This window comes from Gopherus flavomarginatus, chromosome 6 (assembly GCF_025201925.1).
Source record: "Gopherus flavomarginatus isolate rGopFla2 chromosome 6, rGopFla2.mat.asm, whole genome shotgun sequence".
Lineage (NCBI taxonomy): Eukaryota > Metazoa > Chordata > Testudines > Testudinidae > Gopherus > Gopherus flavomarginatus.
This window is the reverse complement of record NC_066622.1, coordinates 89,965,523-89,987,639: the sequence shown is the minus strand read 5'-3', so window position 1 is coordinate 89,987,639 and position 22,117 is coordinate 89,965,523. Positions and strand designations below refer to the sequence as shown.

At 39.8% G+C, this 22,117-nt stretch overlaps 1 protein-coding gene across 5 annotated transcripts in view; it reads left to right on the top strand.

Moving 5' to 3' along the window:
* SLC16A9 (solute carrier family 16 member 9) overlaps positions 1-22,117 on the top strand; it is a 37,723-nt gene that overhangs the window by 14,395 nt on the left and 1,211 nt on the right. For 4 of the 5 annotated variants that reach the window (XM_050958605.1, XM_050958607.1, XM_050958608.1 and 1 more), the window contains exons 3-6: positions 1,056-1,266; positions 17,584-17,727; positions 19,129-19,224; positions 20,651-21,562. In XM_050958605.1, coding sequence (XP_050814562.1) covers positions 1,071-1,266; positions 17,584-17,727; positions 19,129-19,224; positions 20,651-21,562 — 1,348 coding nt within the window. In that variant the 5' untranslated portion in view covers positions 1,056-1,070. The remainder of the gene's footprint in view (positions 1-1,055; positions 1,267-17,583; positions 17,728-19,128; positions 19,225-20,650; positions 21,563-22,117) is intronic. The other variant, XM_050958609.1, reaches the window with a different exon arrangement.

The window sequence follows — 22,117 nt, the reverse complement described above, 5'->3', positions numbered from 1 at the left end:
GAGTTGTGGGAGGCAGCAAGGGCCAGGGATAATGGGGTTGGGTGATGAGCACTGCTGTTGCATGGCCAGAGCCAGGGCCTGGTGTCTGCTGCCATGCAGCCAGGGCTCAGTGCCCATGGCCAGAACCCAGAGCTGGGGACAGGAACTGCGTGGCTGGAGCCAGGGATCGGAGCTGTGGGTCAGGGCCCAGGGCTAGTGCCTGCCTCCACATGGCCAGAGCCCGGAGCTAGGTGCCAGAGTCCAGGAGTGCGTGGCTGGAGCCAGGAGTCAGTGCTGCTGCTGTGTGGCTGGAGTCAGCGCTTGCTGCTGAGTTGCCAGGGCCAGGGGTTGGCATCCGGGATCAGCTCCTGTCATGGCCGGAGCCCAGGAGCAGAGCTGTGGGTCGGCGCCGGCTGCTGTGCAGCTGGGGCAAGGGATCAGCACCAGGAGCTAGGACTGTTTGGCTGGAGCCCGGGGCCAGCACCTGCCACTGCATGGCTGGAACTAGGGGGCCAGAGGTTGAATGAAACTCCATGGCCGGAGCCAGGGGTCAGCACCTACTGCCCTGTGGTCAGACCCAGGAGTTGTCGCCCAAAGCCACATGCTTGGAACCCACTGCCCTGGGCCTGTGGCCAGCACCTGCTGCCATGCAGCTGAAACCAGGGGCTGGTGGTTGAAGCCTCGCAGCTGGAGTCCAGGGCCACATGGCCAGAGCCGGGGAAGGGGGGGCGGGTAGGTCAACACCCTCTGCCCCATGGTAGGACACCGGGGCTGTGTGGCCAGGTTCCTGAAGTCCCATCGCTAGAGTCTGCCACCCAATCCCCCTCCCCCCAACGTGGGTCAAGAAGTCACCTTTCTCCTGCAGTGTTGTACCCCACCTCTCTCCAGAGGCTGTGCAGGGCGGTGCATCCGGGACAACAAGAAGGGAGTGGGAGGGGCCTATGCTTTGCCTATCCCCATCACCATCCAGGAGGCTATCGTGGCCACATGAAAAGCCTCTGGTGGCTACATCTGAGAAATGTTGGACTAGTTCATATTTTCAGTTGTATGTTTTGTTTGTTCTCTGCTTTGTACAGAGCCGGCATTAGAAAATGGTATTGCTGAAGTCGCCAGATGGTGGATGGGGCTGGGTGATTGTCCTTGTTTCCTTCTTTACTCAGTTCTTCTGTTATGGGTCTCCATTAGCAGTCGGAGTCTTATATCTAGAATGGCTGGATACTTTTGGAGAAGGGAAAGGAAAGACTGCTTGGATTGGATCCCTTGCGAGTGGAGTTGGATTGCTTGCCAGTAAGTCTAGGAGCAATATATGTTTGTAAATGACATGCTTTCTTCATATTTTAATAGCTGTTAAATCTATCTATAATTTTAAAATACACTAAATGATTAATTTAAGAATGAGAATCTAGAAAGGACTTCCATACTGTATTGTGTCTTAATCCAACATGGTTAATGGCGTTATATTCATAACTACATTGTTGTGCATTAAAAAAGTAAAATGCAAAACAGTACAATGTCAGTTTAATAAAAAGCAGCCTGCCACTAATAATGTTGTTGTCCTAAGGATAAATCCAAAATAACTATTACTTTAGCAAACTAAGAATAGCTGAGAGAAACTGCTTCTGTGAAACTATGAATCCTAATTTATACTGTGAACGAAAAATAAGAGCTTGGGAGGGGCACAGCACTTTCATTTGTTGTTTTGCTGAAAGGAGAACAAATAACCGTTATCTTGATTTGTTGGATCACAAGGAGAGATCAATTAAAAAACTAGTCAGTCATTTTTCTAGCTTGAGACATGAAACCACCAGTTGAAGGAGGTCAAGGGTTCAGTTCCACTTTCTTTACTCAAGGAAAAACTCTCACTGAAGTCAGAAAAGGCATATATAAATGACTGCAGTAACTTCAGTAATGGGTAGCCTTTCTTCAATAAGGAGTGCATCATCCCAAGAGGAACAGCTGGATCTTGTGTGATAGAATATTTTCTGGGATGGCTATAGGTGAAATAACAGTGCTGCTGTATGACTTTAATACTGAACACTGATTATAGAGCTGTGTAACTGCTAGTTTCCGCTATCTGAAGATTCATACATAGAAACTGATACTTTTGCATAATATATCCAAGACAAATCTTCATTATTTCCATCAGCAGATTCCGCTTCATGCAAACAATCATATCTGTCTGTGACAGCAAAACTCTGAGCAAAGCCTCCTTTGCAAGAAAGAAGGAAGAAATAAGTTCTGTAACCACGTGTGATTATTTGTAATAAGGGTCTTGCACTTTCAGGGCTAGATCCATAAGTAGGATGTAGGTGTTGTAGTGCTTGATGTTATGGCTAACTTATATTAGGTTAGGTACCCTGCTGCGTAGTAGAACTCCTAACACTAAGTTAGGTGCCAAAGCTCCCCATACCGTGCCTTGGAAGAGTTAGGCCCTTAAAAAAGGGATGAATAGAAGCCAGCATGCTGAGTGAGGAGCTGCCTAAACTAGCCTGAAAGAAAGGCTTAAGAGAAGAGATGTGGCCTACATCTGGGTCAGAGGGAGGTACTTATCTGTACTTGGGATTCACAGCCATGAACTCTCTCCAGAAGTGTGGGACTGGCCTGGCTTATGCTGTTTGTATAGAGAGTAGGAGGAAGTGGCAGTGGTACCATCTCTTCCCCCACCCCTTTATTCAAGAGCCCCCTGGTCAGTGCATTCACCTAGATTATGGCAGACTAAGTTCAAATATTTTCTCTGTCTGATGTAGAGGTGGGAATTGTACCCAGGTCTCTGATCTCCTAGGAGAGTGCCCTGATCACTGCGCTATAGGATATTAAGGGGAAGGGCTCACCCAACCTCTCCTGGTGTTGAAGCTGTTCCACTTTGTATAATAATGAAATATTTTTGGGGCCAGAGAGAGATAGTGAGAATGACTCTATAGCTCAGTGACTAGGCACTCACCGAGGTGGGGGAAGACCTAGATTTGAATTTCGGTTCCACATCAGGCACGTAGGGATTTGAACCCCAATATCCTGCACCCTGAGTGAGTGAGTGCTCTAACCCTATGGACTATTGGGTAAAAGAGGGGCCCCTCTACCTCCTTTCCCCATCTTTCATGTTAAGTGTGCTCAGAGCATGCCTACTGGATCCAGCCCTGCAGGCAAGCTAATTAGGGTAGGAGACACACCTAGCTTGTGAATCCTGCTGTCGTTTTGGCATGAGTTAAGTGCTGAGCAACTCAATGCTATGTCCCGGCCCAGCGGCAAAAATTTAGGCTTCTATGGGACTTTACCAGTGGAAACTTCAGGCGCTTTCAGACTTAGGTGGAAGCTGAGCATTGGTTTTGTGAATGCCAGAGGTGCTTAAATATTGGCCTTGCGTGTATTCAGCTTCTCCTGGGAGCTGCTCAGTGTGTTGAAGGATTGAGGCCTAAATGAAACCTCTGTGAGGGGAGTAAATGAGAGAGATGTTCTTTCTACCTTTACCTCAGTGATCAAAGCTCTGTGACTCACTACCACCATCAGCCAAGCCCTCCTCTGTGAGAAAAGTCCCAACTTCCTTTTACATCTGTCTAATCCTTCCCTCCTTTCCTGCCAGCTATTAAACCCTTTAATCCCTCTACCTTGGTACAAAACAAATCACCAGTACTACCTTTTACAGAAAATTAAAATTTCTGTGACATCATAAAATAAATGAAAAAGAGATCTTGTAATGCACTTTACCATTGAATAATCTAGTACTCTTTTAACATTTAATTCTTTAAAAAACCCAACCCCAACCCCTGTTTATTAGTATTCTGAATGTGTTTACTCTTTTCAGAGCAGGAAGAGAATGCTGCCTGCTTAATGGCCTTTCTTATATTTTATACTTTGAACATATAATAATAAAAGCTTTACAAAGTGCAGTATCACAAATATTTGATAGAAAACGAATTATTTACCGCAGTGTTCCAGAAATTGAAATCCCAGTGCCTTGGCATTTTCCATTGGTCATTCAGACTGCATATAAATATTTTCCAGAAAAGGCCACAACTTATAAAAAGGAAGAATTAGAATACTCCTGAAGTGCTAAAGTGTGATGGCTTGCCAGGACAGAGCAGACTTACACTCATGTCTGTTGGGCATGATATTGGATGAGATGATTACTTTTGTAGTCTGAAAAAAGGTAGTTTCTTGTATCCTATCAGAACCCGACAATAAACTCGTAATCAATTTTGATTAGGCAAAATGTTAAATCATTTGAATTGATGATTTAACAGAACACTAGAGGGTCAAATCTGTTCCTGGATTAAGCTGGCAAAAAATGGGCAGTCCTGGTATATATCTGAGGGCAAAATGTAGCCCTTGGGTTGAAATTCAAGCTTCCTGCATAGTGTGACAACACTGATGTTGTGCAGGAAACTAAATAGAGACCAGGAGAATGAAATTCACATCTATGCTTGTGAGTGTATGTGAACATGAGAGATGAATGTAATGGAACTGGAATACAATCACAACTTCTCGTGCCCCCTACATGCGTGCTCAGTACCTCTCCTTTCTTCCCAGTGCAAGATCATACATGGCTTAAGCAGCACAGAAAACCTTGTATGGGCCCTGGGGTAAATGTCACTATTAATAAGGAGAAATGTTTATTTCTGAATGTATTATCTTCATTAAATAGAGGTTCATTTAACAGTTGCGCTTACCGCTAGTAAGCTCATAAAAAGTTATGGCACTTAAATTGTTTATTCATTTAAACAGTTTAATAATTTATAAATTATTCATTTAAGTAGTTTCAGTGTATTAACACATTAGGGTTACACTTTCTATCTGACCACAGGCAGGCTTATTTTTTATTATTTCTATAAACGGTTTTCAAAGCAACATCTTCAAGTGCCACTTTGTCAGCCCTTTTTGCACTAAATTTGCATATTACTTATGTTAATGTCAAATTTCTCATTTAGTTACTATTTTAATGTGTTTTTGGTGTTCTTAACGTACCATGCTGCTTGGGGACTTCCTCATTTATATAGCGAATGAGGACCAGGTTCTATTATCATTTACAACTGGTGTAAATCTGGTGTAGCTCCATTGATGGCCATGAGATTATAGTACACCAGTGTAAATGAGATAAGAATGTGTACTCAAGTGTGTGTCTTTCAGATAGGCACAAGAAACAAGTATTTTTAAAGAGCAATATCCGTATATTCTTTTTTTCTCATAGTTTCAGTGTTTTCAAAAATCTAAATTTCAGACCTACTGATTATGGTGAGTTTTAACTCCTTCACCTCAGTACAGAGGATCTGCACAAGGCCCTGAACATTTCATGAGACTCATGTAAAGAGCTGAACTAGGAGCAAGTAGCACTTTGGGCCTTGTGCAACACCCTCTTTATTGAGGTGAATTTCACATTAGCCTAGTTTCCGACTTGTGCCATCTCAACTATAATCCTGAAAACATCGTTAAGGCAATGTCTCATGTCAGTATAGTTAAAATAAGGGAGTCTTTCTTTCTGTGGCATCATTGCATAGCTTAGTCATAATCTCCCTTTTCATGCTCAGCTTAGAAATTGTGGGCAAGTCAAGAAAAGGATTTATAAAATCTTCTGTATTTAAATATGACACTCAAGCCTTGCAATAAAGCTATTGTTAATTCTGTGCATGTTTATTTTTATAGCTGAAGGAAATGCAGAAGGAAATTACTCTTGTTTTTTTAATTCAGTTGACTGACAGGGATATAATATATTCATCTCAGTAAGAGAGGGGGAAATGTCATTTTTGCCCAGTTCTAGCAATTTAGCGTATTGTGAATGTCTGTTTGTTAAAAAACAAGAATTTTAATTATGTTCCTAAACTCCTCACCTCTATTTTAAAGAAAACACTTTTTAAATTTTAATATTCACTTGGTATACAAACCAAAATTAAATCAGAACCATGCAATATACTAAAATAAACCAATCTCACCCCTCCCCAAAAACAAACAAAAACCCCACCCAATAGCTGAGCCTGTGCAATGTTGCATCGGAGCATTTTATAGATGACATCACAGCATCCTGCAGTGCCAGAGACAGCTAGAATACTTTTTAAAAAAAATGTGGAAGAGGAATAAGGAGGCTATAAAGTTGCTTTAAAAACCAATAAAAATTAAATCAAGGTAAACGTGTGTGGAATGCTCTTAGTGGTTTGAGGTATACACCATAACTTTACCATTGTGTTAGATTTCACGTTAGATTTTTACAATTTTTATTTTGTAAAACATCTTTCAGTGAGTACAGATTGAAGGCCGAATCTTGCATGTATACAACTCCAGCTGTAGTCAGTGGAAGCTACCAATGGACATCTGAGAACAGAACTTGGCCCAAAGTTTTGTCATTTTTAAGATTAACAGATTCTTTTCAAATATTTTTTGAATGAAAAGTCTATTAATCAGTCACAAGTAGGTTGCTTTCCAGTGTGAAAGGGCTTCTGGGACTGATGTGCTTACCCAAGAGGAAGCATTTGGAAGTGTAGAGACCTGTTAGTTCTAGAGAAACATCTTAATATGCAAAAGTCTCACTAGAAATAAAAATGGCTTAACTTTTGCATAAGCTGGCTAGACACCATGCTGGCATTGCATCCTCATTAAACAGGTTCAAGCAGATATTAATTACTATGGTGGGTCAGATTGATTACTATCTTCATTAAAGAGAGATTTTTTTCCCCCATTTTTTCTGATATCATTTCTGCCAGGGTGGATTTAATTAAATCAAATTGATTTAAATCATGATTTAAATCACTAGTCAGGAAGACTCAATTTAATGGTGGATTTCTACATAAAAGTGCATTCTTGTTGGTTGTTATAACCTTAATACATATTTTTCACAACTCAGAGATAGATGTAGCCTTCATTATTAGAAGGTACACGCTATACATTTTTAAAGTGGTTTATTTTGAAAACTTTTCAGATTAGTTTTACAGCTATATCAGAAAATGAATGATTGTTTGGTTATTTCATTTACCAAAGGTAACTGAAGCAGATATTTATGAAGTCACTGGGAGGTGAACTATCTCCAGTTCAACAGGTTAATCATTAATATTTGGAAGATTTTCTTGCCAGGCTGTATTAGTAGGAGAACATCACCAGACAGACATTTAAATTGTTTTATCTAATTAAAACAACAACATTATTCTGGAATTTTTTTCTTCGACAGCAAATATATATTTTAACAAAACAAACATACGAATTTTTGAATGTAGTTAAACATTCAAGTTTTTTAAAATCAAGTTTTGTTTTTGTTAACATTGTTTTTAACCAAAGTAGTTAAATGAAATAGTTTTAAAAAAAAGTCAAAAATTAAATTGACTATGTCAGCCAGGTCAAAATGAGAAACTTAAAATATTAGCTTCTGCAGCTAACTCAGTCATTTTCACCTTCATTTTCCTGTTTGTTCATAATCTGGAAAAGAAAAACAAGTTTTTCTGCTTTTTCAGATCCCAAACAATTTCACAATTTGGAATGAATTAGTCCAAGGAAGAAAATATTCTTTCTACACTAGCAGAAGAAGCTATTGCTCTTTAAAAAGTGACATTATCACTTCAACAGTCTCTGAATCCAAGTGCTTAAGTGACTCCCCCAGTTCACTGGTGTGACTTTCTTTAAAACATCATCAGCAAACATATATTTATTGAGCGGTTCACCCTTAGCTCTGAAGTTTATTATAGTTGGCATTATGGAGGGACGATTGCTGGATGTCCATGTCATAGCCAATTCCTCTTCTTCAGCAGTTAAGGTTTGACCCTGGTACTGAGTATTGACAATATTTGCAAGAAAATGAGCTGGAAATAGTGCTTGTCCCATTCGTTTTTTTTTTAATGCTTGTAATTTAACTCTGTCATTGCATATTTTTCTTTTTAAGATCTCACTCAGTTCCTTACAGATTTCAACAGCATCAGCAATAAAACAGCTATTTCCCTGCATTTTGTTCAAGGCTACAGAAATAGGCTTCAGGGTACTCAGCATATGTTCAACATTTCTCTTATGCCTGATGCTGAGAACTTTGGCTGTGATGGTGCCATCTATTTTTTTCACAATTTTGTTCACAAACTGTCAGTTCATGATACAGTGGTCAAAACAGTCCACTACTGAGTTCCATCGCACATCTTGTGGGAGAGTTAGCTTGGTTCCTCCCACTTCTTTCAGAGCAGCTGCTGCAAAGTGGTTGTCACAGAAGTATTTTGCAATTTCAACAACATTAGCCTTCATTTCTAGAACACTGAAGTCTTTGGCTAGGAGGTGCTTCAAATGAGCACTGCAACCGTATGTTGGTAGCTCCCTTCACTCGCTTCTAAATTTCTTCTCATCTTGGATACATTTGCAGCATTGTTTATGACCAAGCTGCGCACTAGACATTTGAATTTTTTTTCATAGTTTGTTATAGCTTTTACTGCTACTTCTTGTAAGTATTCTGCTGTGTGTGCATTTCCTGATATATTTTCTGTAATTTAGACGTTCCCTTCTTCTGTTATCACACAAGCGCATACAACAGGATTATTGTGGACATTGCTCCACTCATCAAGACTCAGGTTAACAATTTTATCCTCTAGATCTTTTGCACACTGCTCAATTTCTCTTTCATACACTTTATCCAGCAATTTGCCTGTGACATCTGCTCTGTTGGATGGACTGTATCCTGGTCTTAATAACTGAAGCATGTTAAAGAAGTGTGGATTTTCAATCATACAGAAAGGAGAGTTTGTTGCATAAACAAACTGGGCAATTTTTTAATCAATTATCTCTCTTTGTAATCTGCTGGTTCTTCCCACAAACGTATCTATGGTTGTTTCTGGATGATGGAGATTTTTCTTTTTCTTTTTGCTACAGGTGATGTATAGTGGCTATGTGACATACATGATGTGACTGAAACACTGTAATTTGTAGATAACTCTGAAACTATAGAAAATGATGGTGATCTTGAAGGTGGATAGTCTTCAGAATCCTGTATGTTGAGGATGGATTTTCCTAAACAAAATAAGTCAGTGTAGTTATTTAATTATTATTACCGTACTGCTCATTTAGGATTAGTCATTGCATTCACTGACACTCAGTACTACTTTAAAGGTGAAATTGTAAAAGGAAAATCTGCCTATTTCAGCTATTTATTTTTTATCACAACTGCATCTAAAATGATAGTACCGTAGACTAACAACTATATTTTTTCTTCAAACATGAGAATTCAAGAATAGCTCAGAAGGAAGACAGGCAATCCTTAAGAAAGAAGTATGAAATAAAAAAGTTTATCAACGTGGAAGGTCCTGCATGGTCAGACATATTCCTTTCATCGTTTTCAGTGCAGCTTCCTACTGAGAAGGAACACTTCTCATGATGTTGTTTCATTCAGGCAACCAGGCCTTGCATTTCTTTGTTGCACTGTTTGCATTTTGCACACATGTCTATCTTACCCACAGGAAAAGGAACTTCATTAAAATATTCCCAAACTGCAATTTTATGGCCTGCTGCAATTATAAGTTTTTCCTTCTAGTGAGAGAATGATATGGTAGATCTCAAATCAGTGAAGGCTTGTCAGGGTTCCCTGCCCACTCTGAACTTTAGGGTACAGACGTGGGGACCCGCATGAAGACCCCCTAAACTTATTTCTACCAGCTTAGGTTAAAAACTCCCCAAGGTGCAATTTCTCTCCTATACCTTGGATTAAATAATGCTGCCACCACCAAGTGATTTAAATAAATATTTAGGGAAGGCCACTTGGAGCCCTACCTTCCCCAAATATCCCTCCAAGTCCATACACCCCCTTTCCTGGGGAGGCTTGAGAATAATATCCTCACCAATTGGTACAGGTGAACACAGCCCCAAACCCTTGGATCTTAAAACAATGAAAAATCAATCAGGTTCTTAAAAGAGAATTTTAATTAAAGAAAAGGTAAAAGAATTACTTCTGTAAAATCAGGATGGTAAGTACTTTACAGAATAACAAAAGACTCAAGAGGATCTCCCCTCTAGGCAAAATCTTAAAGTTACAAAACCAGGCATAAACGTCCCTCTTACACAAAGGAAAACACAAGTCAAAATAAAAGTAAACTAATGTGTTTCCTTGCTAAATACTTACTAACTCTATAGGAGTTGGATTGCTTGCTTGCTTGCTTGATCTAACTGCAGCAAGCACACAGAACAGACAGACAAAGCCTCCTCCCTCGGCCCATATCTGAAAGTATCTTGTCCCCTTATTGGTCCTTTTGGTCAGGTGTGAGCTAGGTTACTTAACCCTTTACAGCAGTGGTTCTCAAACTTTTGTACTGGTGACCCCTTTCACATAGCAAGTATCTGAGTGTGACCCCCCCCTTATAACTTGAAAACACTTTTTATATATTTAAGACTATTATAAATGCTGGAGGCAAAGCGGGGTTGCGGGTGGAGGCTGACAGCTCATGACCCCCCATGTAATAACCTCATGACCCCCTGAGGGGTCCCGACCCCCAGTTTGAGAACCCCTTCTTTACAGGTAAGAAGATTTTGTGCCTCTGGCCAGGAGGGACCCCATAGAACTGTATACAGAAAGGTGGTCACCCTTCTCTTTATATTCATGACAAGGCTACACTCAGAAAGACCTCAAGACTTCTGGAATATGCTGCTCAAACAGGTTCACTTTTGTTTCTACTGCCTGTCCCTCCCTTCTCACATTTATCCCCAGACAACTTCTCCTTGTCCAGATCTATTCCACCCCCAACAATCTTCTATTGAACTTTTGAAACATTGCCCTTTTAGAGTCGGGTGACCAGATGGCCCGATTTGGGGTCTTTTTCTTATCTAGGCTCCTATTACCCCCCTACCCCACCCCATCCCGATTTTTCACACTTGCTGTCTGATCATCCTGTTTGAGAGAGAGGTAAGGGATTGACTCTGTGTATGCAAATTTGCAGAGGGACAATAGGGTTGAGGTCTGTTATTTCTCACCTCTGTATATTATTTATTTATTTGAAAACATTTTTGCTATTAACAAGCATGTTATCTCTGGAGACACAAATCTACCATTTGAGAACTGCAATAGTAAGCATTTCTGATGGTATCCTCCAGACTGAGCACCGAGTCGCATTGGGTAGATAGGTTATTTAGGTTAATCTTTCTATACAGAAACCCCTGGAACCCTATAAGATTGGGTCCCTAATCCATGAACTATTGGAACTCATTTACAAAACTTTTCTTAAACATTATATGACTATATTGTCTCATACTATATAATTAGAATTTATAATCTCTATTCCACGATGAGATACATTATAGCTCAAAGATATCTTAATTAAAATGATCTTTACATAGGTTTTTACCTCAAAAACATTTTATCAAAAAAATTCGATTTAAATAAAAAAATCAGATTTTTTACATTTTTTTTTTATCATTGATTTTTATCCACCCTGATTTCTGCTAAATCATCACAAACAAGAAATAGCAATTTGAAAAAGTGAAGCGAGGGAGATGTTAGTACTGATGGTCTGCAAAGCAGGGTGAAGCCATGCTGCCTGTGAAGAAGAAGAATTGTCTAGGGACCCCTGGACTGAAGCATCTGCCTTGCAAATAATGTGTCTGCAGTGGTCAAAAGATCTAAGTAGTAGTGTCTTGTGAAGGTGGAGCTTGATGGCCACATGACTGCCCGGCAGATCTCTGATGTGGCTTTTTGCCTTAGAGTTAGCTATAGGTGATTTAAGGTCCTTAATAATTTGGATGGAAAAAATTAAAAAGTGAGGAACATTTTCTTATTTGTGTATGAGCCGGATATTTATAAATCTCCTGACATCAAGCTTATGCCAGAGATTGTCTTGCAGATGTTTAGCAAACGTGAGGAAGTAATTACTTCTTTACTGAAGGAAGGAGTTTGAATTATTTTATTTTGGTGAAGGCCGCTGTGTGATTCTTCCATGGAGAGTATTATTATCTCTGAAACTCTCCTGTCAAAGATGATGGCTACCAGAAATCATATTTTTATTGACAGAAAGTAGATCTCTTCTGTGCAAGGCCTTGAAGATAGAAAAAGAAGAAGCCCGTAAAAACCAAGTTTAAATCCCATTCCAGAAAGATAGATAATCTAGGAGATTGACCCGTTTAACTGCTCTCTGAAATCTGAGAATTTGGGAATTTGAAGTATTACAAGATTCAGCATATAAATTTAGAACACTCCTGAAAAATGGACCTTTAAGGAATAGGCTCCTAAACCTAGGGCCACAGCATCTTGCAGAAATTGTAGAATATTTGACATGTCTGTATCTTCAGGCTTCACTTTCTTGTCCTGTACTAAGTTTTTGAGATAAATAATTTCCTGGAAGCCTACAGTATTTGAATTATTTTTAGATAATATCATGCTTCTATTAGAATCTCCTTGTTCAGGATCCCATGAAGTTAGAATTAAAGGTATTGGGTCCTTTGAGACAGGATGTCGACTTACTGGGAGAGAGAGAGAAACATTCTGAGCTATGGACGTCTGAATGAGGTCTGAGTAGAGTAACTGTCAGTTTTATTTTTGGACCCTCTTTTGAGTGAGGGGTGGCAGAGGGAATTTATACAAAAGTTATGTCTCCCAATGTAAGCATCTGTTTTCAGCAAGAGCCTTGGGGTCCCTTTTAAATATCTATTCTGGCATTCCTTCTGCTGGTAAATAGGTTCATCAATGTATTGATAATGCAGCCATGGGATTTTTTTCCTCGAGAGTGGGGAGGAAGGGGCAACAATGGTCTCTGTTCCTCCACCAACCCATTGGTTTCGTTCCTCACCTTCAACCCAGCAAGCAGGTTGGATGTGGCTCTTTCTGGACCCTATCAGAGCCGCTCATGATGGGGTCCAAAGGAGATTACAGATTATGAGAGAGTAGTATGAGGCAGCACTTTGCACAGTGTTGCATGTTTTGACTTCTTGCTGGCATGGGAGCAAAGGACCAAGCTTACTGCTTCAACTCTGATCCCCTGCTTCGTACTTTGTTGAATTACCACTGACCCACCAAACCATACCGGGAAGTTTTGTAAGAAGGATGTCCTGGAATTTGGAGATTCCCTTCATAAAAAGAGGAGGAAGGAAAAGGAAGTGCTGTTTCTCTTGTTCACAGTATACTGACCAAGAAATAGAAAATGAAAAAGAGTGCAGATTCCTCTGCTCAATGGAATTGTTATCACTGCCTAATGTTTTTAGTGGAGCAGAACTTCTTATGTAACACACAGACATCATGTGTAGTTTTGTTTTTAAATCTTGTGGTTTTAAGAAACATGCCAATTTTAATTTGCCAGTCTAGTGATTAATTTCAAGAATCACCAGCAACCTAACACTTCAAGCACTTGCCCTCACTAATTGCACTGCAGAACTTTCATCCTCACAATATACTGATTGTTGCCTTTCCCCTTGACAAGCAGCAAGGCTGAACTTCCAACTGGCTTCCTTACCTCTTCTAAAATCAAAATAACCAGCCTACACAATCAAGCTTCTGGTTTCCTCCACTAATTCTTTCTTATCCCTTGCCTGGATAGAGCCCTGATGTAAACCATGTTGAAGAGTCCTACAACTAACAACTTCATTAAAAGCAAAAGCTCTGACCTGCCTTTCACTTGACCTATGGTTCCCTTCTGCTGCCAGATCTGTACTCCATCCCAGCCTGCTTCCCAGAACTGCTTGTGCCTGTGCCAGTACCGCTGCTAATCGTACTAAAATCCTGGCTCACATTCCCAGTTCCCACCTTCACTAATTCGCATCTGCTGTTTACCTTATGTTACCCACCTTGCCTTAATGCCCATCTTCTGGAAATTCCTCATGTTTCCCCTTAACATAAGCATGACCAACTTGACAAATGTCATCTAGTACAGAAGTAATCTACCATACTGCCATCTCCTATATAGTACTTCTAGAGAATTGCAATTAGATATGGGCCAGATCCAAATATCCTTTAACTCTGAGGTTTGATCTTCTGAAATGGCAATTGGCTCTAAAACTTGCCAGGCTAAAAACCTAGTTCTGAAGACTTCCAAACTTCGGAATTTCAGATATGAGTTTGAATTTTGCAGCTCAAGGCCGTTGCTAGTTACAAGTATTATTACTTTGGTAAGCTTATGATCACACATGCAGGTTCTTTTTATTGCTTTTAATGTTTTCTTTGAAATGCTTTCACCTTAAGAATAAATGTGCTGTCTTAGAAAGAGCTGTGTGGTAACTTACAACTATGGGGAATTAACCTGCTTGTAGCCTCTGATGAGAAAGCAAAGCACAGTCTAGCTTGCTGGTGAACTCCATTCAGCAGGGAACTGTGCTGCCTGGATAAACCCTGGTCAGAGAGAGATGGGTGTTTCTACCCAAGAAAGGTGACAGCTGAGAAACCAGGAGCTTACAGTGGTTGCCCTTGCTGCGCCATAGAAGGGAAAGGCCAGTGCAATTTCCCTGAACTGTGCCAGTTCCTACCTCTCATTTTCTTTAAAAAAAAAGCTCTGTTCCATAGCCTCCTCTTTTACGTGGAAGATGAGGGAGATGTGTGGGAAAAGGAGGCTTATTTAGTGGGACTTACTAGAGGTGTATGGTGATGCCACTAGGAATTATTTCAGATACTTGCATATGAATCTGTTTTGCATTCTGTATTTCCCTGCCTGTAACAGACAGCAGCTTACTCATGTATCTGATTTTTAACACCCTCTACTTTAATGTTCTACTTACTATATTATTTTTGAAATTAATTAAAAAAGAGCTCCTCTATGCTTCATGATCAGTGTTCTAGACTAATTCACCTACAATGCACCACAGCTATGGTCTACACTAAAAATCCCTCAAGTTATGCCAGTTTTAAAATAAACATCAGAAAAGCTTTTTACAGCAATCTCTTATCAAAATAGTTTATTTGTAGTCAGTCTTTCATTTCCTGAAAGATTTGGGGGAAAGGTAATTTACAGTAGATGTTTTCTTAGGGTATGTCTACACTATGGGATTATTCTGATTTTACGTAAACTGGTTTCGTAAAACAGATTGTATAAAGTCGAATGCACGCGGCCGCACTAGGCACATTAATTCGGAGGTGTGCGTCCCTGTACAGAGAGTAGCGTCGGTTTCTGGAGCGTTGCACTGTGGGTAGCTATCCCGTAGCTATCCCATAGTTCCCGCAGTCTCCCCCGCCCACTGGAATTCTGGGTTGAGATCCCAATGCACAATGGGGCAGAAACAGTGTCGTGGGTGATTCTGGGTAAATGTCATCACTCAATCCTTCCTCCGTGAAAGCAGTGGCAGACAATCATTTCACACCCTTTTCCCCTCGATTGCCCTGGCAGACGCCATAGCATGGCAACCATGGAGCCTGTTTTGCCTTTGTCACAGTCACCATATGTGTACTGGATGCTGCTGACAGAGGCGGTACTGCAGTGCTACACAGTAGCATTCATTTGCCTTTGCAAGGTAGCAGAGACGTTTACCATCCTTATTGCACCGTGTGCCATTGTAAATTGGTGATGAAATGATGGTTATCAGTCATTTTGCACCGTTTGCATTTGGAAATTGGCAATGACGGTTATCAATCCTTTTGTACTGTCTGTTGCTGTCATGGGTGCTCCTGGCTGGCCTCGCTGAGGTTGGCCGGGGGCGCATAGACAAAAATGGGAATGACTCCCTGGGTCATTCTCTTCTTTATGTTTTGTCTAAAAATAGAGTCAGTCCTGCCTGGAATATAGGACAAGTGTACTAGAGAACCAGAGAGCACAGCTGCTCCGGGTCAGAGCCCCAGAGATCCTGCAGAAATGATGAGCTGCATGCCATTCTAGGGGGTGCCCCTGCAACAACCCCACCCGTTGCTTCCCTCCTCCCCCAGCTCTCCTGGGCTATCGTGGCAGTGTCCCCCCATTTGTGTGATGAAGTAATAAAGAATGCAGGAATAAGAAACACTGAGGTTTTAGTGAGATAAAAGGAGGGGAAGGCAGACTCCAGCTGCTACGATAGTCCAGGCAGGACATTAAATGGTGCCGGGGAGAGGAGCGCAGCCTCCCGCTGCTATGATAGTCGAGGGAGTACAGAATCTTCTTTAGACATGAAAGGGGGGGTCTGATGGAGCTCAGCCTCCAGCTGCTATGATGAGGACGGTTACCAAGTCTTCTGTACCGTCTGGTGGGAATGACCAGGAGTCATTCCCATTTTTAACCAGGCGCCCCCGGCTGACCTCACTGAGGCCAGCTAGGAGCACTCACGGGCTGCTGCTGATGATGATGGATACCAGTCATTTTGCACCATCTGCCACCGGGAAAGGGATGCTGATGTTCAGCACTGCAGCACCGCATCTACCAGCAGCATGCAGTAGACATAGGGTGACATTGAAAAAAGGCGAGAAACAATTTTTTTCCCTTTTCTTTTGGGGGTGGAGGAAGGATGTAAATTGATGACATACACCCTGAAACACCTGGGAAAATGTTTTTGACCCTTCAGGCATTGGGAGCTCAGCCAAGAATGCAAATGCTTTTCGGAGACTGTAGGGATTGTGGGATAGCTGGAGTCCTCAATATGCCCTCCCTCACTCCCTCCATGAGCATCCATTTGATTCTTTGGCTTTCCGTTACGCTTGTCACTCAGCACTGTGCTGAGTGCCTGCTGTGGACTCTATCTATCATAGCCCGGAGATTTTTTCAAATGCTTTGTCATTTCGTCTTCTGTAACAGAGCTCAGATAGAACAGATTTGTCTCCCCATACAGCTGTCAGATCCAGTATCTCCCGTACAATCCATGCTGGAGCTCTTTTTGGATTTGGAACTGCATGGCCACCCGTGCTGATCAGCGCTCCATGCTCGGCAAACAGGAAATGAAATTCAAAAGTTCGCGGGGCGTTTCCTGTCTACCTGGCTAGTGCATCCGAGTTCAGATTGCTTTCCAGAGTGGTCACGATGGTGCACTGTGGGATACCGCCCGGAGGCCAATACCGTCGATTTGCGGCCACACTAACCCTAATCCGACATGGCAATACCGATTTCAGTGCTACTCCTCTCGTCGGGGAGAAATTGATTTAAGGAGACCTTTATATCGATATAAAGGGCCTCGTGTGGACGAGTGCAGGGTTAAATCGGTTTAACGCTGCTAAATTTGGTTTAAACGCGTAGTGTAGACCAGGGCTTAGTGTAAGCACCAGATGGCACTGTTGCCACAAATGTAAGGAAAAATTAATAATAGAGAGACAAGATGAGATAATATCTTTTACTGGAACAACTTCTGTTGGTGAAAGACGCAAGCCATTCAGGACCTGAAGAAGAGCTCTGTGTAGCACGAAAGTTTGTCTCTAATATCCTGGGACCAACATGGCTACAACAACACTGCAAAAAATCCCAAAACAAACGAGCTTGAAGTTTTTAAATGTTGTTTTATGATTCTAGCACCAGGCTTTTCTAAAATATCATTAAAGATATAAAATAGAATGTTCATATTTTTCTGGTATCATTCAGTATTGTTTGAGTGAAACTTGTCAAGAATGTATAATACATGCAAGTGCAATGTGACATTGTAGGTTTATGATGTATTGTATTGAAGACTATAATACCATTGGGATCCTGAACAATTTTTAAGAACTACACCAAATATATTATTGGAAAAATACCTTTCAGTTCTTTTTTACTGGGACTGATATTTAAAAGCTATTTTCTTTCTTCTCTTCTGTCCCCTTTGCTGTAGGTCCTGTCTGTAGTGCATGTGTGTCTTCTTTTGGAGCAAGACCTGTGACAATCTTCAGTGGGTTTATGGTGGCTGGGGGCCTGATGATGAGCAGTTTTGCACCGAATATATATTTTCTGTTTTTTTCATATGGAATTATTGTTGGTAAGAAATGTCACTGTTGTTCATATTGAGACTAATCATTCAGAAACTGAATGCTGAATTTGTATAAAGACTGTTATATTCAGAATCAGGACCAGATTCTGTAAATGTTTACTCATGCAAGCAGTTATTACTTTCGGGCTATGTGTGGGCACAGGGGTCTGCTGCATATTTGCAGTTGCAGGATTGGGGCCTTAGTTATCAAGGAATAGAGAACTTTTTATTTTAAGAATTAATGGATTGTGTTACAATAGTGTCAAATACAAGAAGCATGAAAGCTTTTGAGGTTTCCTCAGAAGATTAGTCTCAAATAATGTGTTTATTACCTTTCCTAGATATTGCTGATTGGTAATGGAAGAAGGCTGAGATTGTCTATTACCCTACTTTCTTTAAATTCTTTCCCATAGCTGTGACATTGTAAATTTGTAAGAATAAAAGCTTATAAGGAATCATGTAGTAGAAGGAATAGTTTTTCATTAATTTTAGTTAACAAACCAGAAATCATTAGGAAATAAATGAATAGTTACCTTATGTTTTCTTCATGAACCTGAATTGAAGTTACACCGATACATGAAATTGCAGTATTCTGACTAGCTAGCAACCAGCCACTGTGTTTGAAATAGTCCGATGTAGAGTAAAACAAAGGAAGGAAGCATTCCTGTTTGATAATGGTTGGATTAGTATTGTAATCTTAAACTACTTGGCACACAATTAGCCATCCCAGTAATTTGTAAAATCCATCATTACAGCTGTTTGGATGGAAGCCAATGAAGCAGTAGTAATTGGTAGAGTATGTGATTCATATGGAAAACAGGAAGATTAATATTGAAGTTTCACATTTAGGCTCCTTTTATTGTAATAGTCTTGAAAAATCACTTTATTGTTTAAAAAATGGCAGAAGTAGCTTTAGACAGTCTGGCTATGTACATCCAAAATTAAGGTAGTTGTGATATAGACTAAGAAAACATACAAAGAACATTATTGGTCTTTGCAATTTGTTGGATCTGGAGGTACAGATGAAACGAATTTATACCATGTGATTAAAAAGTATTGCTTCTGCTTTGAAAATAAGTCTTTAAAATTCAGAAGTCTGGTGGTGATTTGTTTTTTTGTTTCTGTTTTTAAATCTGGATAGAAAGATAAATTCATATTTATAAAAATGTATCTGAGGTAAGGAAAAACAAACAATAAAAGTAACTTGAGGAAAACAAGAATGTAGATCTAAGATTGTATTTATAGGTTGATCCTTCACATCCAATCTTTAATTATATTCATTAATGATACTGCTCTACATGTTTTAATTGAATGTTGTCAAGTATTAGCTAGTTCTTGAATTTTCTAAAAAAAGGTAAATTATGTATAAAGTTATACAAGATGCCTTGATAAACTTCCTGTATTTTTTAGGGCTTGGCTGTGGCTTATTATATACAGCAACAGTAACCATCACCTGTCAGTATTTTGATAAACGCAGAGGCCTTGCACTTGGTTTGATTTCAACAGGTATGTTTTTAAAATATTACAAATCTCTAGTTTATAAATTATTTGTCCTAAACTGCTTACTGCTGATCTTAGTGACTAATGAAGAATCAGAAAGGATTAGTCAAAAATATCTTTAACAAAGCCAAAATTTGGGTCAATAGTTGTTAGTAGTCTATATAGCTGTGAATGGTAGTGCAAAATAACAGAAATGATGCTCTAGTATAAAATGTAACCCTTTGTTTATCATTAGAATTGCTGTTTATATAAGCTTATTAGGGGACAATTAGCAAAGCTGTAGTTTAAATGGAAATTTTTCTAGACATTGTTGGTTTTGACTTTTAAAAGGACACTGAAAAGTTTAACGTTTGGGGTTTTGGGTTTTTTTTTTTTTAAATAAAAAGCTTGAAGTCAACAACCCAAACCAAGCCACTTAAATATGTGCATGGGAGAAATCCACGAAGTGTGGATATCTTGAGACAGTTTAGCTCAGCCTCCTTCACAGCCCTGTTCCATCCATCCTCTGGTCTCCTGGAATTGTCCATCATCCTTACATATAAAGGGTTTAGACTGAGTAGGCCAGCAAGGGAGTAGACAGAGCAGGGTGTAGTTGAGAGTGCACATTGTCAGGCCTCTGGCCCTGTGGGTTGCGTTATCTTTTTATCTGAGTCCCCTTTTGGAGCAGTTTTGACCAGGTGTGGAGTCCTGCATAGAGTCCAAATACTATCCCATCTCAGTGTCTTATGTGAGAGGGCATGATCCGATCCATACTATTTTTTAATTTTGTTAAAGTTGTGGTTGTTTTTGGTGGTCATGTCATGTGTGGAAGCACATTCATTCTTAAGTTAAAAACATTACAGAGAAACCTATTAAACCAGGAAAAGAACCTACATATATGATAAAGTTTACCAGAGGTCACCCCACCCCCCCGCTCCAGCCTAGGGCTCTGGTAGGTTTTTTTCCCTCAAAACCCATAACTGGGTTTTCTGCATGGTTACAGGTTCATATTTGTCTTAAATCCAGAACTAGCACAATGGCTGTCCAGAGCAGCCATTTCTTTATAGAGCTCGGCCTTTGGCCATGGCCTTCCGTAACAGGTAATCAGCAGAAAAAGACTCTCTTTGTGGTAATTTTTTTGCATAGTGGGAATTGGATAATTTTCATTAACCTCTTCCTAGGGATTCCCCAGGAAGTCCACTTAACACTTATTGTCCTAAAAGTCCATACTTGTCTGACACATTTTCACTATATACCTTATAATTTCCAGATTTTGTATCATTCATACAATCCCAGCCCAAGATAATACATACACTTAATATAATAGAGCAATTTCCTTGAAAGACCTTATCTGTCAGTTATATTTCACAGTCTCTTTAATATTAAAGCTTGCTATTGGAGAGCTGAGGTAACCTCATGAAATAACTTACACTCATCTTATTTCCTTTTCTAGGTTCAAGTGTTGGACTTTTTATATATGCAGCATTACAAAGAGAACTCATTGAGCTATATGGACTAGATGGATGTTTGCTAATAGTTGGTGCATTATCTCTAAATATACTAGCATGTGGCAGTCTAATGAGACCTTTGGAGTTATCTGATTCCCCTATGCCAGAAAAATCATGTCTGGAAAAAGTTCCAGATCAATACTTGATTTACTACGAGAAGGAAAATGTTGAAGAAAATACAAGCATCCTAGAAAAGGGCTACAATGAAGAAAAATGTGTGAATAATATGTCCAGTCATGATTGCAAACAGGACAGTATTTTAAATAAGAATGGATTAATATCAATACATGCAAAAGAGACAGACACTTATAAACAGAAAGTTGTAGAACAAACATTCTTTTGCAAACAGCTTGCCAAGAAGAAATGGCAACTGTATTTAAACTACTGGGAAGAAACATTGTTTCTTTTTAAAAACAAAGTATTCTCATCACTTTTTATTGCTATTTTACTTTTTGACATTGGTGGATTTCCTCCTTTACTGCTTATGGAAGATGTAGCAAGAAGTTCAAACGTTAGTGAAGAAGACTATGTTATGCCTCTTATCTCCATTATAGGGATTATGACTGCAGTTGGTAAATTTGTTTTAGGAGTACTGGCAGATTTTAAATGGATTAATACTTTATACCTATATGTAATTACCTTAATAATGACTGGCGTGGCTTTGGTTGCAATTCCATTTGCCAAAAGTTACATTATGTTGGCAATACTTTCTGGAATTTTAGGTTTTCTCACTGGGAATTGGTCAATTTTTCCATATGTAACCACAAAGACTGTGGGAATTGAGAAACTGGCACATGCATATGGGATATTAATGTTCTTTGCCGGACTTGGAAATAGCCTCGGACCACCAATTGTTGGTAAGATATTGGGTTAAGTGATGTCAAATTCTAATTGTTATAGATTCTGTTCAGTACCAAATTAAATAAGTTCACACTGAAGTCTGTTCTGCTTAGTTGTGGTGATAGTAGAATGATGAAATTAAAATATTTAGAAAGTATCAGAGGGGTAGCTGTGTTAGTCTGGATCTGTAAAAGCAGCAAAGAGTTCTGTGGCACCTTATAGACTAACAGACGTTTTGGAGCATGAGCTTTCGTGGGTGAATACCCGCTTCGACGGATGCATGCGATAAAGTGGGTATTCACCCATGAAAGCTCATGCTCCAAAATGTCTGTTAGTCTATAAGGTGCCACAGGACTCTTTGCTGCAAGTATTTAGAAAGTTACAACACATTTCTTTATAGCTGACCAGACTAATGTAAGGGGAATATAAACATGATGAAATATTACATGTTGTCCTAACAGTTTTTAGATTACATTTGTTTGTTTTGCATGTTGTAACATTACAACATTATGTACTAAACCATACATTTTGTTGTGAATTCAAATATGATGATTCTCAATACATTTCTGCTG